The sequence below is a fragment of the Coturnix japonica genome, chromosome 13 (assembly GCF_001577835.2).
Source record: "Coturnix japonica isolate 7356 chromosome 13, Coturnix japonica 2.1, whole genome shotgun sequence".
Lineage (NCBI taxonomy): Eukaryota > Metazoa > Chordata > Aves > Galliformes > Phasianidae > Coturnix > Coturnix japonica.
The window spans coordinates 15,652,808-15,667,684 of NC_029528.1; the positions used below are offsets into that span (position 1 = coordinate 15,652,808).

The 14,877-nt window shown below is 39.3% G+C and overlaps 1 protein-coding gene across 19 annotated transcripts in view; it reads left to right on the top strand.

Annotated features, from left to right (window-relative positions):
• Positions 1-14,877, top strand: part of LOC107320384 (ankyrin repeat and KH domain-containing protein 1) — a 97,435-nt gene that overhangs the window by 64,404 nt on the left and 18,154 nt on the right. For 18 of the 19 annotated variants that reach the window (XM_015876170.2, XM_015876164.2, XM_015876167.2 and 15 more), the window contains 11 exons: positions 5,267-5,412; positions 5,552-5,663; positions 6,608-6,753; positions 8,194-8,336; positions 9,126-9,339; positions 10,607-10,782; positions 11,439-11,601; positions 12,404-12,499; positions 12,789-12,905; positions 13,903-14,077; positions 14,419-14,872. In XM_015876170.2, coding sequence (XP_015731656.1) covers positions 5,267-5,412; positions 5,552-5,663; positions 6,608-6,753; positions 8,194-8,336; positions 9,126-9,339; positions 10,607-10,782; positions 11,439-11,601; positions 12,404-12,499; positions 12,789-12,905; positions 13,903-14,077; positions 14,419-14,872 — 1,942 coding nt within the window. The remainder of the gene's footprint in view (positions 1-5,266; positions 5,413-5,551; positions 5,664-6,607; positions 6,754-8,193; positions 8,337-9,125; positions 9,340-10,606; positions 10,783-11,438; positions 11,602-12,403; positions 12,500-12,788; positions 12,906-13,902; positions 14,078-14,418; positions 14,873-14,877) is intronic. The other variant, XM_015876166.2, reaches the window with a different exon arrangement.

Genomic DNA, 14,877 nt, shown 5'->3' on the forward strand with positions numbered 1-14,877 from the left:
TGGTTAAAATTGTTATGAAAGGAGCTGAGTGCCTGGTGCACGGGAAGACTCCTCTTTTCTCTCAGACTCAGAATTTGGTGTGCCTGTGAAATATCTCCCTCGATTGCAGGACTGCTGGTGGATCTACTGGGGCTGTGCAGCCTGAAGAAGTGAAGGCTGTGAGGTGACCCTGAGAGCAGCCACTTGGTATCTAAAAGGGAGATACAGAAAAGATGGGGTCAGATTCTCTTGCAGGGTCCGTGGTGATAGGACAAGGGGAAAGGGTGGTGAGGCACTGCAACAGGTTACAGGGGAGTTGGACTAGGTGGCCTTCAGAGGTTCCTTCCAACTGTAAGGATTCTATGATCTATATTAATGGCAATGACAGATGCTTGATTTAGAAAAAATAATAATTTTATTCTTACTGAGTATCCAGGTTGTATTAAATCTGCTTCAAAGGAACAGATGTTGAATCAACTTTTGCCCAGCGCACTGAAATAACTGTTATTTGTGCTATTACCAGTGGCAGTGGAAAAAAAGCATTTTTTTTTTCCAGGCTTCAGGTTAGACTTGTTCTAGGGGATGCCTTATGTTTCTACAAAACCTTTATTTTGCCACATAGCTTCCTTGTGACAGCATACACAAAGGGAGTACTTATCTTGTCTCCTGCCTCACATCAGCTAACAGAAAACTGGTAGGAGATGAGGGGGTTGATGGTAAGGTACAAAGTGTTTAATGTCTCGGTGGCAGTCAGAATCATTGTTAAGTAACCCGAGTCCCTTCTTTCACTAAGCTGCTTGGCCTGCACCTGAGCTGCGTGGAATTAACTGAGTAACTTCTGTAAAGTAATGTAGAACTTGAAAATGAAGCAACTCCTTTTGGTTATAGTGGAATTTATTTACATGTGGTAAAGGAAAACTTGACAATGAATGCCTAATCCAGTCCTTGAAGGTGTCACATGCAGTCAAAATTTAAATCTGATTTACCAAAAAAAAAATAAAAAAAAAAATAGACACGGTACAGTTTAGAGTGGGAAAACAATAAGTTTGGACCACATCTTCGAGTATAAGAGCACAATTTTCACTTCAGTTTTCATTTTTCAGTACAGATTTGGGTTCTTGTGAATCTTGCCCTGCATCATTGGAGTTTCACTGCTGTTCATATTGCACATTTACCTCAGTGACTTTTGTAGATTGCAGTATGAATTGGTACTTTCTTTTTTCTTCTGGGGGGGGGGGACGGACGGACGACAACGACAGGACAACACTCAAGGTGAGGGACTTACTTTGTTGTTGCTAGGTTCTCTGCGTAGTTAAAATGTTTTTATGCCTGTTTGTTCTGCTCTACTGATTTTTGCCAGGGATTAGCATTTCTGTGTGCTTCTGGCTGCCTCTCCTCCGGGGAGTTGGGGTTCATCTACAGAAATACCAGATGCTTTAAAACACTTCAATTGTATTTGGCTCTGAACTTTCGGTTGTGGTTGGATATATAGAATTGGAATATTTTAAGGGAGCTGTTTTAAAGGTGTGACCCGTGAGTTACTTTTTTTTAGGATTGCTGTTTGGAGTATAACTAGTTACTTGGGTTGGCTGCAGTGAGACAGTGACCCCTGCATAAATGCCTGTGTACAGTAACATGGAATTTAAAAGCTCCCAGGGAGGACTGAAAGCAGAAAGGCTGCTCTGTTGTGGAAAGAGATTGTTTTCTTTGTCCTGAAAACCATTGTCTTTGAGGAAAGCAGAACTGAAATACAAGACTAGTATTCATGAATGTGCATAGCAGTTCTACAAATTCTGAATAGACTGCAGCTATGGTTGCACACAGAAGCTGTTTGCTTAAGGTTCTATCAGTGTCTGTGGAGTTGTACCAAGATAAAATACTAAGTTCTTGCTTCTGTTTTACTTCTGCTTCTTCTGATAATTTTTTCATAACTTTGAGAAATAATCATCTTTGTCTTTGGAGATTTGTCTTAGGTTTGACCATAATGCAAAGAAAGTCTCTTTGGAAAACTGCAAAGCCCATCTTAAAATCCAAGGAGATTGGATTGTGTCATTGTCATTTCAATTTTAGACCTGGTATAGAATATTTTTTAAAAAGTATCTACAGAAATATCCACAACTTATGTCATAAAATGTTTTATCAAGATATAAGTTACACATTGTGAAAAAAGAATGTAACTTGTGTCAGTGCCTGAGTCTTAGTATATTTATTGACATCTTTTCTTGTGGGAAGATGAAATATCTGTTTTGTTGGAAATAAACTACATTTTGAAAAGCTCTTGTCTTAGATGAAAGCAGCACATTTTTCTAGTCCATTAAAAATCCTGCACTGTTGCTTGGAGTCACTGAAAGTGATCTTGTCGATCACTGGTTTTGTCCTAGCAGTCTTTCCATAAACACTGCCATCCATCCATGCCTCTGCTCCTCGAGCTCTTGTGCTGTGCACCGTGCAGCTGTCGCAGCAGCAATGTCAGTTACGAGACCAGAGTAATTGCCGTTACCAGGGCCAGGTATGGTGTTGCTGCTGCTTGGGAAGACTATGCTTTAGCTGTCAGTGTTGTAAATACAACTTGCTATAAGTTGGCCATTGGAAAGTTCCCTGCAGTTTCCCTATCAGCTATCAGATGGGCCCTGTCCGGCTGATTATTTGAAGCCTGATGTGCCAACCAGGACAGGTACTGCTTCATCTCTGGCAAAAGGCTGCATTCACAAGTAGAATGATGTCCTCTGCCAGGATGGGTTTGGGAAGGCCAGTAACTGTTGTGTGGTGACAGAGGAGAGTGTACTTGAGGAGACAGGCTCTGGGATGGGCATCTGACCAGTCTCAACTAACTCATTTCTTCACAAACCTTTTTGTGATAGCTTGCAATAAAGTTTCCAACATTATACTTCCAGTTTAAAATCTGTATATTCTGTAACCTTGCTTGTTCACTGAACTAAATCATCTGTATGAAATGGGAGGCAGAAGTGCTCAGCTGTGTTTGACTGCAGAGCACAGACCCCACTGACACTTCCATTAAGCCATCTTCAATCTTGTCAGACGTTCTAAGGAAGCGTAAATTAACCGAGGGAAAAAGAAATCCTGCAGTTTTGTGGATACAGTAGTAAAGAGGATTAAATACTGGCTACTAGGACTCTTATTAGATTGTATTTTTAAAAAGGTGATACCTAGAGACAGTTTGTGTTTCTGTTGCCTTTGGTGTGTTCTCTCACATTTGCCCTTATTGTTGCTATGTAAAGTAAAGTGCTTAAAGCACATGCCTGTATCGAGCACATGGTGAGAACTGAAGGTACACAAGAAATACTTTGACACTTTCTGTGATGGCTGTGAAGTGTGGAGAACTCTTTGAATCTGTCAGCAGCACTGAATGGATTCCATTCAGGAATCATCAGGTGGCACCAGCAGGGTCCCTCTGCTCACACCTGCTCTGTATCGCTATCTCATGCACATCTGTAGCTACAGGACTTGAAAGCATCAAGTCAATATCTTTCTTGATTTAAAGTGAAGTTGTTCATTTACAGTGTGATTTGGTGTTTTGTATTTTGGGAGGAATAGTCTTCAGAAATCTGAGTAATATCTAAATGCACATCAGTGTTTCGAGGGGGAAAATAATCATATTACATTATTTTTTTTCTCTTCTGCTGCACTAAGTGGTAATCCATAGTAAGCAGATGAAGTGTGGGAACTTGGAAACTTTGAAACAGAAGCCTGATTTCTTCACATAGGCTGTAAGGTGAAGCAATTATCAATTTGGTATTCAGATAAGAATACTTTGCTGTTGAAGTGTGGTGGCCCAGTGCTAATGCTTGTTTATGACTTCAGACCAGGGAGAACACTTTAATTAGCGACTTCTAAAAAATACAGTGGAAAACTGTCACCTCAAAGTCTGTACGTCCCACCTCCTGTTCATTCATCATCCATCCATGTGCTCCCACGCTGAACTGACCCACCTAAAACTTCCTCCATCTGTATTTCCTTTGTCACCTACAGTCAAATATGAGTAGGCATCGTTAGTGGTATTAGTCGTGTTGAAGATTTCTCTGAAATATTTCTGTCTGCCCTGTTTATGTATGGATAATTGCCAGCGTGTGAGCTGTTAATGGCATTGTGAAGGCCAAACTATTTAATCACAGCTACACTTAAAGGTGTGTAGGCAATACATGGATTTGAATTAACCCTTCATCTCCCCTTGTCACTTGAAATATTTGGACAAAAGCAAAAGACTGTGCTGCTTATTTCTTACCTGAAGTTAATGTTCTCCATCAGTTGCTTGTTTCAGGAATACTGCAAAGCACTACATCCTTAGGAATAATTAAAACTGATTAAATATTCTATCTAAAGATACTGTACAGTGTAGGAACTTGGCATTCCAGCAGTAATAGTTACTTGTTAGATACAACTGTTTTGCAGGAATTTTTGTAGATTGCGTCAGTAGTTGGTGCATTAGAGCTTCCTGGCAAGTGACCCCAGCTGAGAGCCTCTGGTTTGAGTTCCCCTCAGACACTTTGGTTTAACAAAGGCATATTAAGGTCTTAACCCTGTGCATATGTATTGCAGGGATCCTCTGCTTGATCTGCTAAGGCCTTTCAGCTCTTACCTCTAAAATCCATAATGTAAAAACTGTTTCTCAACTTAATTATTTTATAAATTTAAACATGAAGTTGCCCTACCAAAGTACTTGCATCCCTGAGCTGAGATGTACCTTCAGGATGAAATCTTTCAAAGGCTGTGACCAATCAGAAATAAATCCTAGGGAGCACACAGTTTTCAACCTCCTTTTCCTTCCCTCCCCTCCATCTCACTCTTCTGCCATTCTTGGGTTGTAACTCACAGGCGTAAGTCGCTGTCAACTCTTCTTGTTTTAAAAACTTTCTCTGATAACTTTCAAGTGAAAAACTTCTGAATTCCAGATTGATACTTCATTTTTGAATGTTAGGTTTGTATTTTATTGATAAATTATCCATCTGCTTAGATTTAGTGTATGATTCGTCTTTAGTGTGGTAAAAATAGAATTTTGAAAGGATAACTAAATTTCATAATTTATAATGTTTCCAGACTAATAAAATTCTTTTTCTAAGTTAACACAGTTTGGAGATAATATTTATATTATTTAACTGCTGGAAAACTTCTTTAAGCAAGATACCAACCATGTTGTTGGGAACACTTAATTTGTTTTCTTCCACTTCTGTTTTGGCACCGGAGTGTTGCAGTTTTGTGGGACTAAATCTTTCTCATATAAAATGTAGAATTTCTAAGAGTGGGCTAATAATGCATTGTTACTTTTCAGCTGTGAATAGCAGAGTGCCCAGTGGCTCCGCCGGCTCCTTGCACACTACAGAATCCCCTGCGCCTGAGCCCTGCTCACAGGCGTCAAGCAACGTGGCGCCACAGTCAGTGCTCCCTGTGTATCCTTCAGTTGACATTGATGCACATGTGAGTAATTTTAATTGGTTTTTACTAGATTTCCTTTTTGATAAATTCTGAAAAGTAATAATAAAGTAGCGTTAAAATACTAAAGCTCTCTTAAAGTATTTTTAACCTTTGAATATTTTCTTCTTTCTCAACCATGCAGACTGAAAGCAATCACGACACTGCTCTGACCCTTGCATGTGCAGGAGGTCATGAAGAACTTGTTTCTGTACTAATTGCACGTGGTGCCAATATTGAACACAGAGATAAGAAGGGTAAGCTGAAATAGTAGAAGTTTGCTTTAGAACTATGACTTCAAACGTGACATTTCAAATAGAGATTTGGAAGCTTTTGCTTCTGAAGATATACAAAGCTTGCAAAGATGTAGAGTTCTAGTACATATTTGGAAGTGTATACACCATATAGTGATATTGTACGACTTTATATCCATATTTTTGAAATTAAGTTCATCTATCTGAATGGCACGTAAGGCAAATTTTTGAAATACAAAGCACTTACGACGTTACAATTAACCTACCACAAAATACCTTGGTATCCTGGATAGAATTGCTAATTTGCTCAGGGATATGATTTAGTGGTGGGTTCTTAGAGTTAGGGTTATATGGGTAGGTTGTGGTTGAACTTGATGATCTTGAAGATCTTTTCCAGCCTCTGCAATTCTGTGATTCTATGATTCCACAACTGGAGTAAATATCAAATGTTAGCTTCCAGAGCTGATGTGGAATAGGAGTCAGGCTGTGTATCGTGTCATTCCCAATAATCAAATTCTGCAAAATCTTATCCCTTGGAGCAGAGAGAACAGAATCATCGTGCTTTTCTCCCAAAGGTCGTGCTAGCTGCAGTGAATATGTATTATCTTCTTGGAACTTCAGTAGGAATTAAATAGAAAGCAGTGATTTGTTTAAAGACTTGAATTGGTCAGAGCTTAATCCTTGTTGGTCAGTGCAGTACTGTTCAGGTTGTTTTTTTTCTGATGAACCTTTAAATGTAGCTGGCAGGAGTCATGCCCTAGATGTGTTCAGGTGTCAGGGTCAGGAGGGGGCTAGGAGAGCGTCTGATAGTGTTGGGCATTACTCAGAAAATACTCAATCTGAGAAAGACATAGCTGAGCAATAAAAATCACTGTAACTTGCGTATTTCTGCTGCTTAAAGTTTTGAAGTGCTCCGGTTTATTTTTAACATGATCTTTTGTTACAAGGTTTTACGCCTTTGATTCTTGCTGCAACTGCTGGACACGTTGGTGTAGTGGAAATTCTTTTAGACAAAGGTGGGGATATAGAAGCACAATCTGAGCGCACAAAGGATACTCCGCTTTCATTGGCATGCTCTGGTGGACGCCAAGAGGTACAGACATATTTGTCCTTGATGAATTTGATTTTTTTTGTTGTAGTTATTTCTATGTACAAGTTGTTTGTTTGTTTTTATTTTGGTGGTATAGTAAATTTTTTTTTTCTAAAAGCTTTTTTTTTAATTGAATAAGTGTAGTTAGTTTTAGTCTCCTCCCACAAGGAAGGGGTATTTGTTTTCTACATTGGCTATCCTGGTATTGTTGTTCTATTTTTGTTACCTGTGATCATTCTGCTGTCCATTTCATCCCTGCAAGGTGAATAACCTTGTGCAGGAGGTAGAGCTTTGTTCTGTGAAAACTTCCTTTGTGCATACACCCTGCTCTTTAAACTAAGGTATCCATTGCAGGCTTATAAGGACAGAAACTGGAATTTTGTGTTGACAGTACATAGCTTTGGTGGTAGCAAGCGATGGAGAAGCTTTCTATTCTGGCCACCTGGGATGTCTTAGTAGTAAAATGATACACACCAAACTGCAGTATTTCACCAGAAGCATTTTATTTTTCTGCTCTTTTTCTCCAAAGGAGGCCCTGTTCAGAGAAGTTCTTTTTCATCCTTGTTCCATTAAGATCAGTCAGTCTGATTGTCATTGCTTTTTTGTTTGTTTGTTTGTTTGTTTGTTTTAAAGACCGTGTAACACAGAAAGTCAAAATCTTAAGTTTCATTGGAATTAAAGTTACGGGAGTTTCTGAAAGACTCTGAGTGAGATGTTACAGGAGTTGAATTATGTACCTGGTTAGCAAGCAAAAGACTTTCTTTTCGAAGCCTTGACTTTTTTCATGTTTTGGGAACCTCACTGCAAGGAAGACATTGAGGCCCTGGAGCATGTTCAAAGAAGGGCAACAAAGCTGGTGAGGGGTCTGGAGCACAGGGCTTATGAGGAGCAGCTGAAGGAGCTGGGATTGTTCAGTCTGGGGAAGAGGAGGCTCAGGGGAGACCTCATTGCTCTCTATAACTCCCTGAAGGGAGGTGGTTGTGAGCTGGGGGTTGGCCTCTTCTCTCGTGTAACTGGTGATAGGACCAGAGGGAATGGCTTCAGGCTGCACTGGGGTGATTTAGGCTGGACGTTAGGAAATACTGCTGCTGTGAAAGAGTGGCCAAGCAGTGGAATGGGCTGCCCAGGGAGGTGGTGGAGTCACTGACCTTGGAGGTATTCAAGGAACGTCTGGACACTGTGTCAAGGGACATGGTTTAGTGAGAGCTATTGGTGATAGGTGGATGGTTGGACTGGATGATCTTGTAGGTCTTTTCTAACCTTGATGATTCTGTGGTTCATTAGGTAAAATTATTAGACAAAATCCAAAACTTGCCTTTTTGGAAGGCAGTTGCTGCGCTACTAAAACCTACGTGGATTATTTGAATATGGTAATATTCTTTTGCTTCTCAGATAATAGGTAAGGCTGTGAAATGTCTTTTAATGTGAGTGCTGTCTTTTCAGGTTGTTGATTTGCTGTTGGCGCGGGGAGCAAACAAAGAGCATAGGAATGTTTCAGATTATACACCTTTAAGCCTTGCTGCTTCTGGTGGCTATGTGAACATTATCAAGATTCTTCTCAATGCTGGGGCAGAAATTAATTCAAGGTAACATACCTCAGATGAATTGCATGTAGGACAGGTGCTCTGTTGTTGTCTTTAACTGTTCTGAGTCATATATTGGAATCTGTAGTTCTTTCAGGGCTCCTCTCAGCCTTTCTACAGTATTGATGTTGTTATTTATGTTGACATCACCTTAATTAAGGCTTTTAACTTATCTTTAACTACCACAAGCAAACTTAATCTCCCTTATACCTAAGTTTTCAGTGATGCTGTAGTCTGCAAACCCGTTTCTTCTCTTTCCCTTTTTCACCCTTCTGAGATCTGGAAGCCAAATGCAGTTTTCAGTTGAACCAGGCAAAGGAGACAGCTGAAGCACAGGGCAGCTATTTGTACTTGTTTAAAAACTTCCAGCAGAAGGACCAAATGTATTTTAGCTATGTCTCTCAATCCTCCTCTTTATTAGTTGTACGAAAAGTAACGTTCTCTCAGTCACTAGAGGAACTTCAACTTATTCTGAATGTTAGAAGCACGTGTTCCTGAATCAGACGCATCTTAAGTAGTTCAGTACTTGCATGTTCTTTAGCCATTCTTATATCTAAAAGCTGGAACACATTTTACTTGTTCATAGATTTTAGTTATCTGTTGTATGTGGTTACTCTGCTGGTTTCTGATAAGCAAATCAAAATTGCTAGTATTTTAGGCAAGTGGCTATGTTTGTATGTATTAATGTTCACTTTTGGCTTCCCATGAAGCATTTTGTTCCTCATGGATGCACCTGCGTTTCTTAGGGCATTCACCAGTTCTGGGAACTGTAATTTGTTTCTTTCTCACTAGGACTGGGAGTAAGCTGGGTATTTCTCCTCTGATGCTGGCTGCTATGAATGGCCATGTACCTGCTGTGAAGCTGCTGCTCGATATGGGTTCTGATATTAATGCCCAGATTGAGACCAATCGGAACACAGCCCTCACCCTGGCCTGCTTCCAAGGCCGAGCAGAGGTGGTCAGTCTGCTGTTGGACAGGAAGGCAAATGTTGAGCACAGGGCAAAAGTGAGTATTTGAACTACTTTTCCATATCATTTACTTTAACAAGTGTGTTTCTCTCAGTAGTTATTTCTTCATATTTTCCTGTAACTCCTTCACCATTCATCTTTCTCTTTTCAGTGGTTCAAAGTCAAACTATTAGTGAAAGCAGGTGGATATTTAACAGTATGACTTTGTTTTCTTTAAAGGTATTTGAACATGGTTTGTGCCGATGAAAAATTAAATTGTAGAATATCTGCATTGGCCCAGTTGATATGCAAATCTTAATGCAGAAGGGAAGGATCTGAGAACTTGCTAAATGTTCTGAAATGTTTGCTTTATTTAAGAATGTGAGCATAGGGGAAGATGAATTGTTTGCATGGGGAAAAGCTGATTTTCTTCCAATTTAATAATGAAACATTGTCTCTGTAGTACTGAGAAACTTATCAGATTTAAGATTGGTGTTGATATTTATCAACAGAACAGATAGACTTCACTCATATATAATAATGGTTGGACAGAAATAGAGTTGTACTGTTATAGTGATCCTCATTTATAACAGATTGTTTTGTTCATGCGAACAGAAGTAGGGTAGTCAAACCTTATAAAACTTTTATGTTAGTATAGAACCAGTGGCTTCAGTATTGTGACTTTGCCCCTCTAAAACACTGCATAGGTCCCACGTGTTATTGCTCTGGGGCAGCTCTGTTTCTCCTGCAATAAAGCAAGCTTAAATCTTGTGTGGACTGCCAGATCAATTTCCCTAGCACAAATGAATGTTTGGTAACTCCTAAGGCTGCTCAAATAATTGCTGTGTCTGCCTGCTTCTGGAATGACTTTGAATGAAGGAAAAAGGGATATGGATAAAGCCAGCTCTCAAATAGTCAGTTGGGCATGTTGGGTGCTAGTATTAGTTTTTTTAGTTGTCTGACCAGGCAACTGAGTTGACTCAAGATCAGCCTCAGTACTGAGGAAGGATAGATAAGACGTGTAAAGCCAGTCTGAGGACATTTTCATAGGAACACTTGTCTTCATTTGGATCTGTTCTAACCTCTCTTTTAAAGATTCTTTTGAAAACTTTGGTTTTGCTATTGAGATGGATATGAGGTGGTAGTCAGTAGTTTGCCTAAGTTTATATAAATCCAGTGCCAGGAGTTTTTTGAGACCACTTCAGATTAGGCTCCTGGGCAGCTAAGTAAATAGAAATCTGATTTCTGTGTGGGGCAGTTGTGTATGGTATATCCAAAGTTTATAGTATGAATTTCACATTATGTGATTCCTTGTCTTTGCACAGACTGGTCTCACGCCGCTGATGGAAGCTGCTTCAGGAGGATATGCAGAGGTTGGAAGAGTTCTCCTTGATAAAGGAGCAGATGTTAATGCTCCACCTGTGCCTTCCTCAAGAGATACTGCTTTAACAATTGCAGCAGATAAGGGTCACTACAAGTTCTGTGAGCTGCTGATTAATCGGTAAATTATTCTTTTCTCATTAGCAGAACATGTATTTTGTAGCTATATTCCTTTGTGGCAAGGGTACTCTTGTTTATGCTGCCTCTTGCATCTTAGTGCAAAGGGAATAGGAATCCTTGGAAGTAGCATATTACATCTGCTCCCTACTATTTCATTGTTACCACAGAGTATCCTGCTACTCCAGTATTAATTAAGCTCAGCAGACAGCTGAGATCAAAGGTAAGCAAACAGTGTCTGATTTGGCAGCTTTGCATATTAATCCAGAAATTCCCATGATCAGTGTCACTTGTGAGGCAAGGCCTGGGAACAACTCTTGGCTCTTCAAGCGTAATCCTACATGCAGCTAAAATCTCAAGGGGCTGTTTGTTGTATGGATAGTCACCATGTTAATGATCAGGTAAGGGGACCTTTGATTGCTAGTTGCATAACTGTGATGCAGTAAGCCTGCATTCGATGGACATTTGTTGCTGGGAGGCAAGAGGGAGAGAGTCATAATCCTTGTGTTACCATGTTACTTAAAGAGCAGATTTCATGGACATGTTTCTCTTTCTAGCCCCTCGGTTTCAATAATTAAAGTTGTGTGTGTAATTGTATTCTGATCATTCATTATCTTATCTTTACTCATGTCTTATTTGATTACACTTGTACTCTTTTAGAGGAGCGCATATTGATGTTCGTAACAAGAAAGGAAATACCCCTCTTTGGTTGGCAGCTAATGGTGGTCACTATGATGTAGTTCAGTTGCTTGTGCAGGCAGGAGCAGACGTGGATGCAGCAGATAATCGAAAAATAACACCTCTTATGTCAGCATTTCGCAAGGTAGGACACCAACTTGGTTGTATGATTCAGTGCTAAATGTTTTCAAAACAGAATTTCTCATTTGTTCATAAATATGACTGGTTGATTTTGGAAGATCAACACAACAAAATTCCTGTTTTCATAAAATGTCTGCTTTAAAGTAATGATAATCTGTGAATTCTAGACCCTCTAAAGAAAAGAACTAAAACATGTATCACACTGACCTCATTTTGGAGAGATGAAAAATGTCTATAAAAAAAGTTAACTAACTCTGTTGCAAAGAATTTATTAACTTTATCTTTAATAAAATGTCAAACAAGTCTAGAGCTTTTCTGACAAATGAAAATACTAAGTATGCCATTACTGTCCTTCCACTGCTCTAAGGTAACTTCCTAGGCAGCGTTTAGCTGTTGTCTGTGTGACTGCACAGTGTGCCCCCATCGGGTAGCAGATCCAGCAGCAGTTTGCTAGGGTAATATTCAAGTGGCTCAATTTGTCAATCAGACTTGCCTTGCATCAGCTCTGTGGAGTGGCTGGCAATAAAGAGAGCTGGGGGTGACAGATGAGGTCTAAGCAGAGTGGTCTTGAGTGCTAAAAATGTGGACAGCTTTTCCCTTGAGACCAGCTATCTGCTTGCATTTAAAATGAAATGCAAATGTTCCGAACAAACATTAGCCACTTTTCATTTCAAACAGCAGTTTACCAAAAATGTCTTAGTGTATTCTCAGTCTTCTGCAGTGAACCAAGAGATACCAAATTTGTAATTTGATGATGAATGTTATCAGTTGTATACCAGAGACTAAGATTTTCTTTGATGTTCTAGGGCCATGTGAAGGTAGTTCAGTTCCTAGTGAAAGAAGTTAACCAGTTTCCATCGGACATTGAATGCATGCGATATATAGCAACTATAACGGACAAGGTGAGTGTAACTATGAGGGGAAAATCCCTGTCCAGTATTTTCAGCAAAAATATGTATGGGGAATTCTCAGCTATTCAGAAAGTGAATGTATGTTTGTTCATGCATATGTTTGATTCAGAGTTTTCTTTTCATATCTTTTTTAATATAAAACATAAAATCAGTGTTTAGAGTCTGTTGAACTATTTTGTATGTTAGTGGATGCAGGGGATCTCATGTTTTGTAGAGTAAGTATCTCTCCCTTAATTCTAGCTTATTACAGATGTTTTATAAGACAAGTTTTGCCTTCCAGGACCTGTTGAAAAAGTGTCACCAGTGTGTGGAAACAATTGTGAAAGCTAAAGACCAGCAGGCTGCAGAGGCAAATAAGAATGCAACTATATTGCTGAAGGAGCTAGACCTGGAAAAAGTGAGTGGAGGGTTCTTGTCATCTAGCTTAATGTCTAAAACTGCGATTTAGGGGCAGTGGTTCTTCATGTTATGACTGTATCTACTTTCCACAAGAGTATATACTGAGGGTATAGAACTGTTACTTTAGCTAGACACTCCACTGTCCTTGTGATCATGACTAGTAGTTCTCTTGCATTACTTCAGCACAAATGAAGAGTGTGGATAAGGGAGATCTTCAGTCTCAGTGGTGTGATGCACAGTATGTTGTGAAATGTTGTCCATAAGTGTTTTACAAACTACACAAAGGAAAAGCTGCCACCTGAGCTAAAGTGAGTTGAAAAGGTAGTGTGAGAAGTGAAGTTTCTCCTCAATGAGAATATTAATTGTCCCGGACTAATGGAGAGATTTCTTAAGTGATCTGCAGTGGACATTCTAAATGGAGGTTCTTTACATTGTAGATGAACAGTTCATACAGCATTTGATTAACGAGGGAAGATTTGGAAAATGTGTTTTCATCTTCCAGGTTGCTAACGTGTGAACAGTCTGTCAGTTGCTCTGCAAAGCTGCAGTATGGTACTCCTGTTGTGACTAATTTCATACTAAAAAACATGATTAAAGTGAAAAAGTAAGACTAGTTAATTCTGTAACATACTGTGAGATACTTTTTAAAGTCAAAGCTGTTCGTCTCATCAATACTTTTGCAAAATTATTAAATGGTTTTTGATAAAGGACTGAGATAATGAGGGATTTTACTGGCTTTTTCAGTAAAATTATTTTTACAACGTCTCTCGCTTGGTTGTATTTATTGTTGTTCTTTGGAAATTTTTGGAATCACCCAGTCCTGTTGTTCCATAATGTCTGTTCGTTATATGCATAGTGCTTCATTATGTGACAAAGTCATTCTAGTTTGCCATGCTCTCTTCTCTTTTATCCCCTGCCCAGTTTGTAGGAAAGATTGGAATTATAATTTAGTTTTTGTGATCATATTTAAATATGAATCCTTTTCTCTTACATAGTCAAGAGAGGAAAGCAGAAAACAAGCCCTTGCAGCTAAGAGGGAGAAGAGAAAGGAAAAGAGAAAGAAGAAGAAAGAGGAACAAAAAAGGAAACAAGAAGAAGATGAAGAAAATAAGCCTAAAGAAACTCTAGAATTACATGAAGATGATGACGAAGAAGAAAATGATGATGAAGGTAAAGAATGAGTGTTTAAATGTAAAAAATGCAGTTGTAGAGTTGCCTTTTTAAAAGCACCTAGGTAAGGTAATCTGTTAGTAAGCTGCCTTTTTTGATACTGTGATGATGATGTATGTTTTCTACCCTGGTTCTTACCTGCTGTAAATTGTGGAAGTGCTGTGTTCCTGGTAAATCATTGTTTCTTCCTCTTTGTTCCCAAAACTTTTTCCCTCTTGGAGATTTTACAGCTGCTTATAGTGCAAATAGACTTGACAGCTCAGCAGGAGCATGATCTCAGCTGAAGTGTCCTCAGTCAGAGGCACTGATTTATATGTTTTGTGATCTTTGTTTTTCTTCAGTAGAGCAAGAAGTTCCTATAGAGCCTCCTAGTGCAACTACTACAACTACAATTGGGATTTCTGCAACTTCAGCTACTTTCACCAATGCCTTTGGGAAGAAGAGAGCTAATGTGGTGACTACTCCCAGCACAAATAGAAAAAATAAGAAAAATAAAACAAAAGAGACTCCTCAGAATATGCAGATAATTTTACCAGATCAGCATATATCTCTAGCACAGCAAAAAGCAGATAAGAATAAAATAAATGGAGAGCCAAGAGGTGGTGGTGCAAGTGGAAATAGTGATTCAGATAATTTGGACAGCACAGACTGCAATAGTGAAAGTAGCAGTGGAGGTAAAAGCCAGGAGCTGAACTTCACGATGGATACAAATTCCTCTGAGCGGCGCTATGCCTCATTGCTTATCCCTTCTCAGGAAGAAAAAACGAACACTTCAGCTTCAAAAACACCAACAAGGTGAG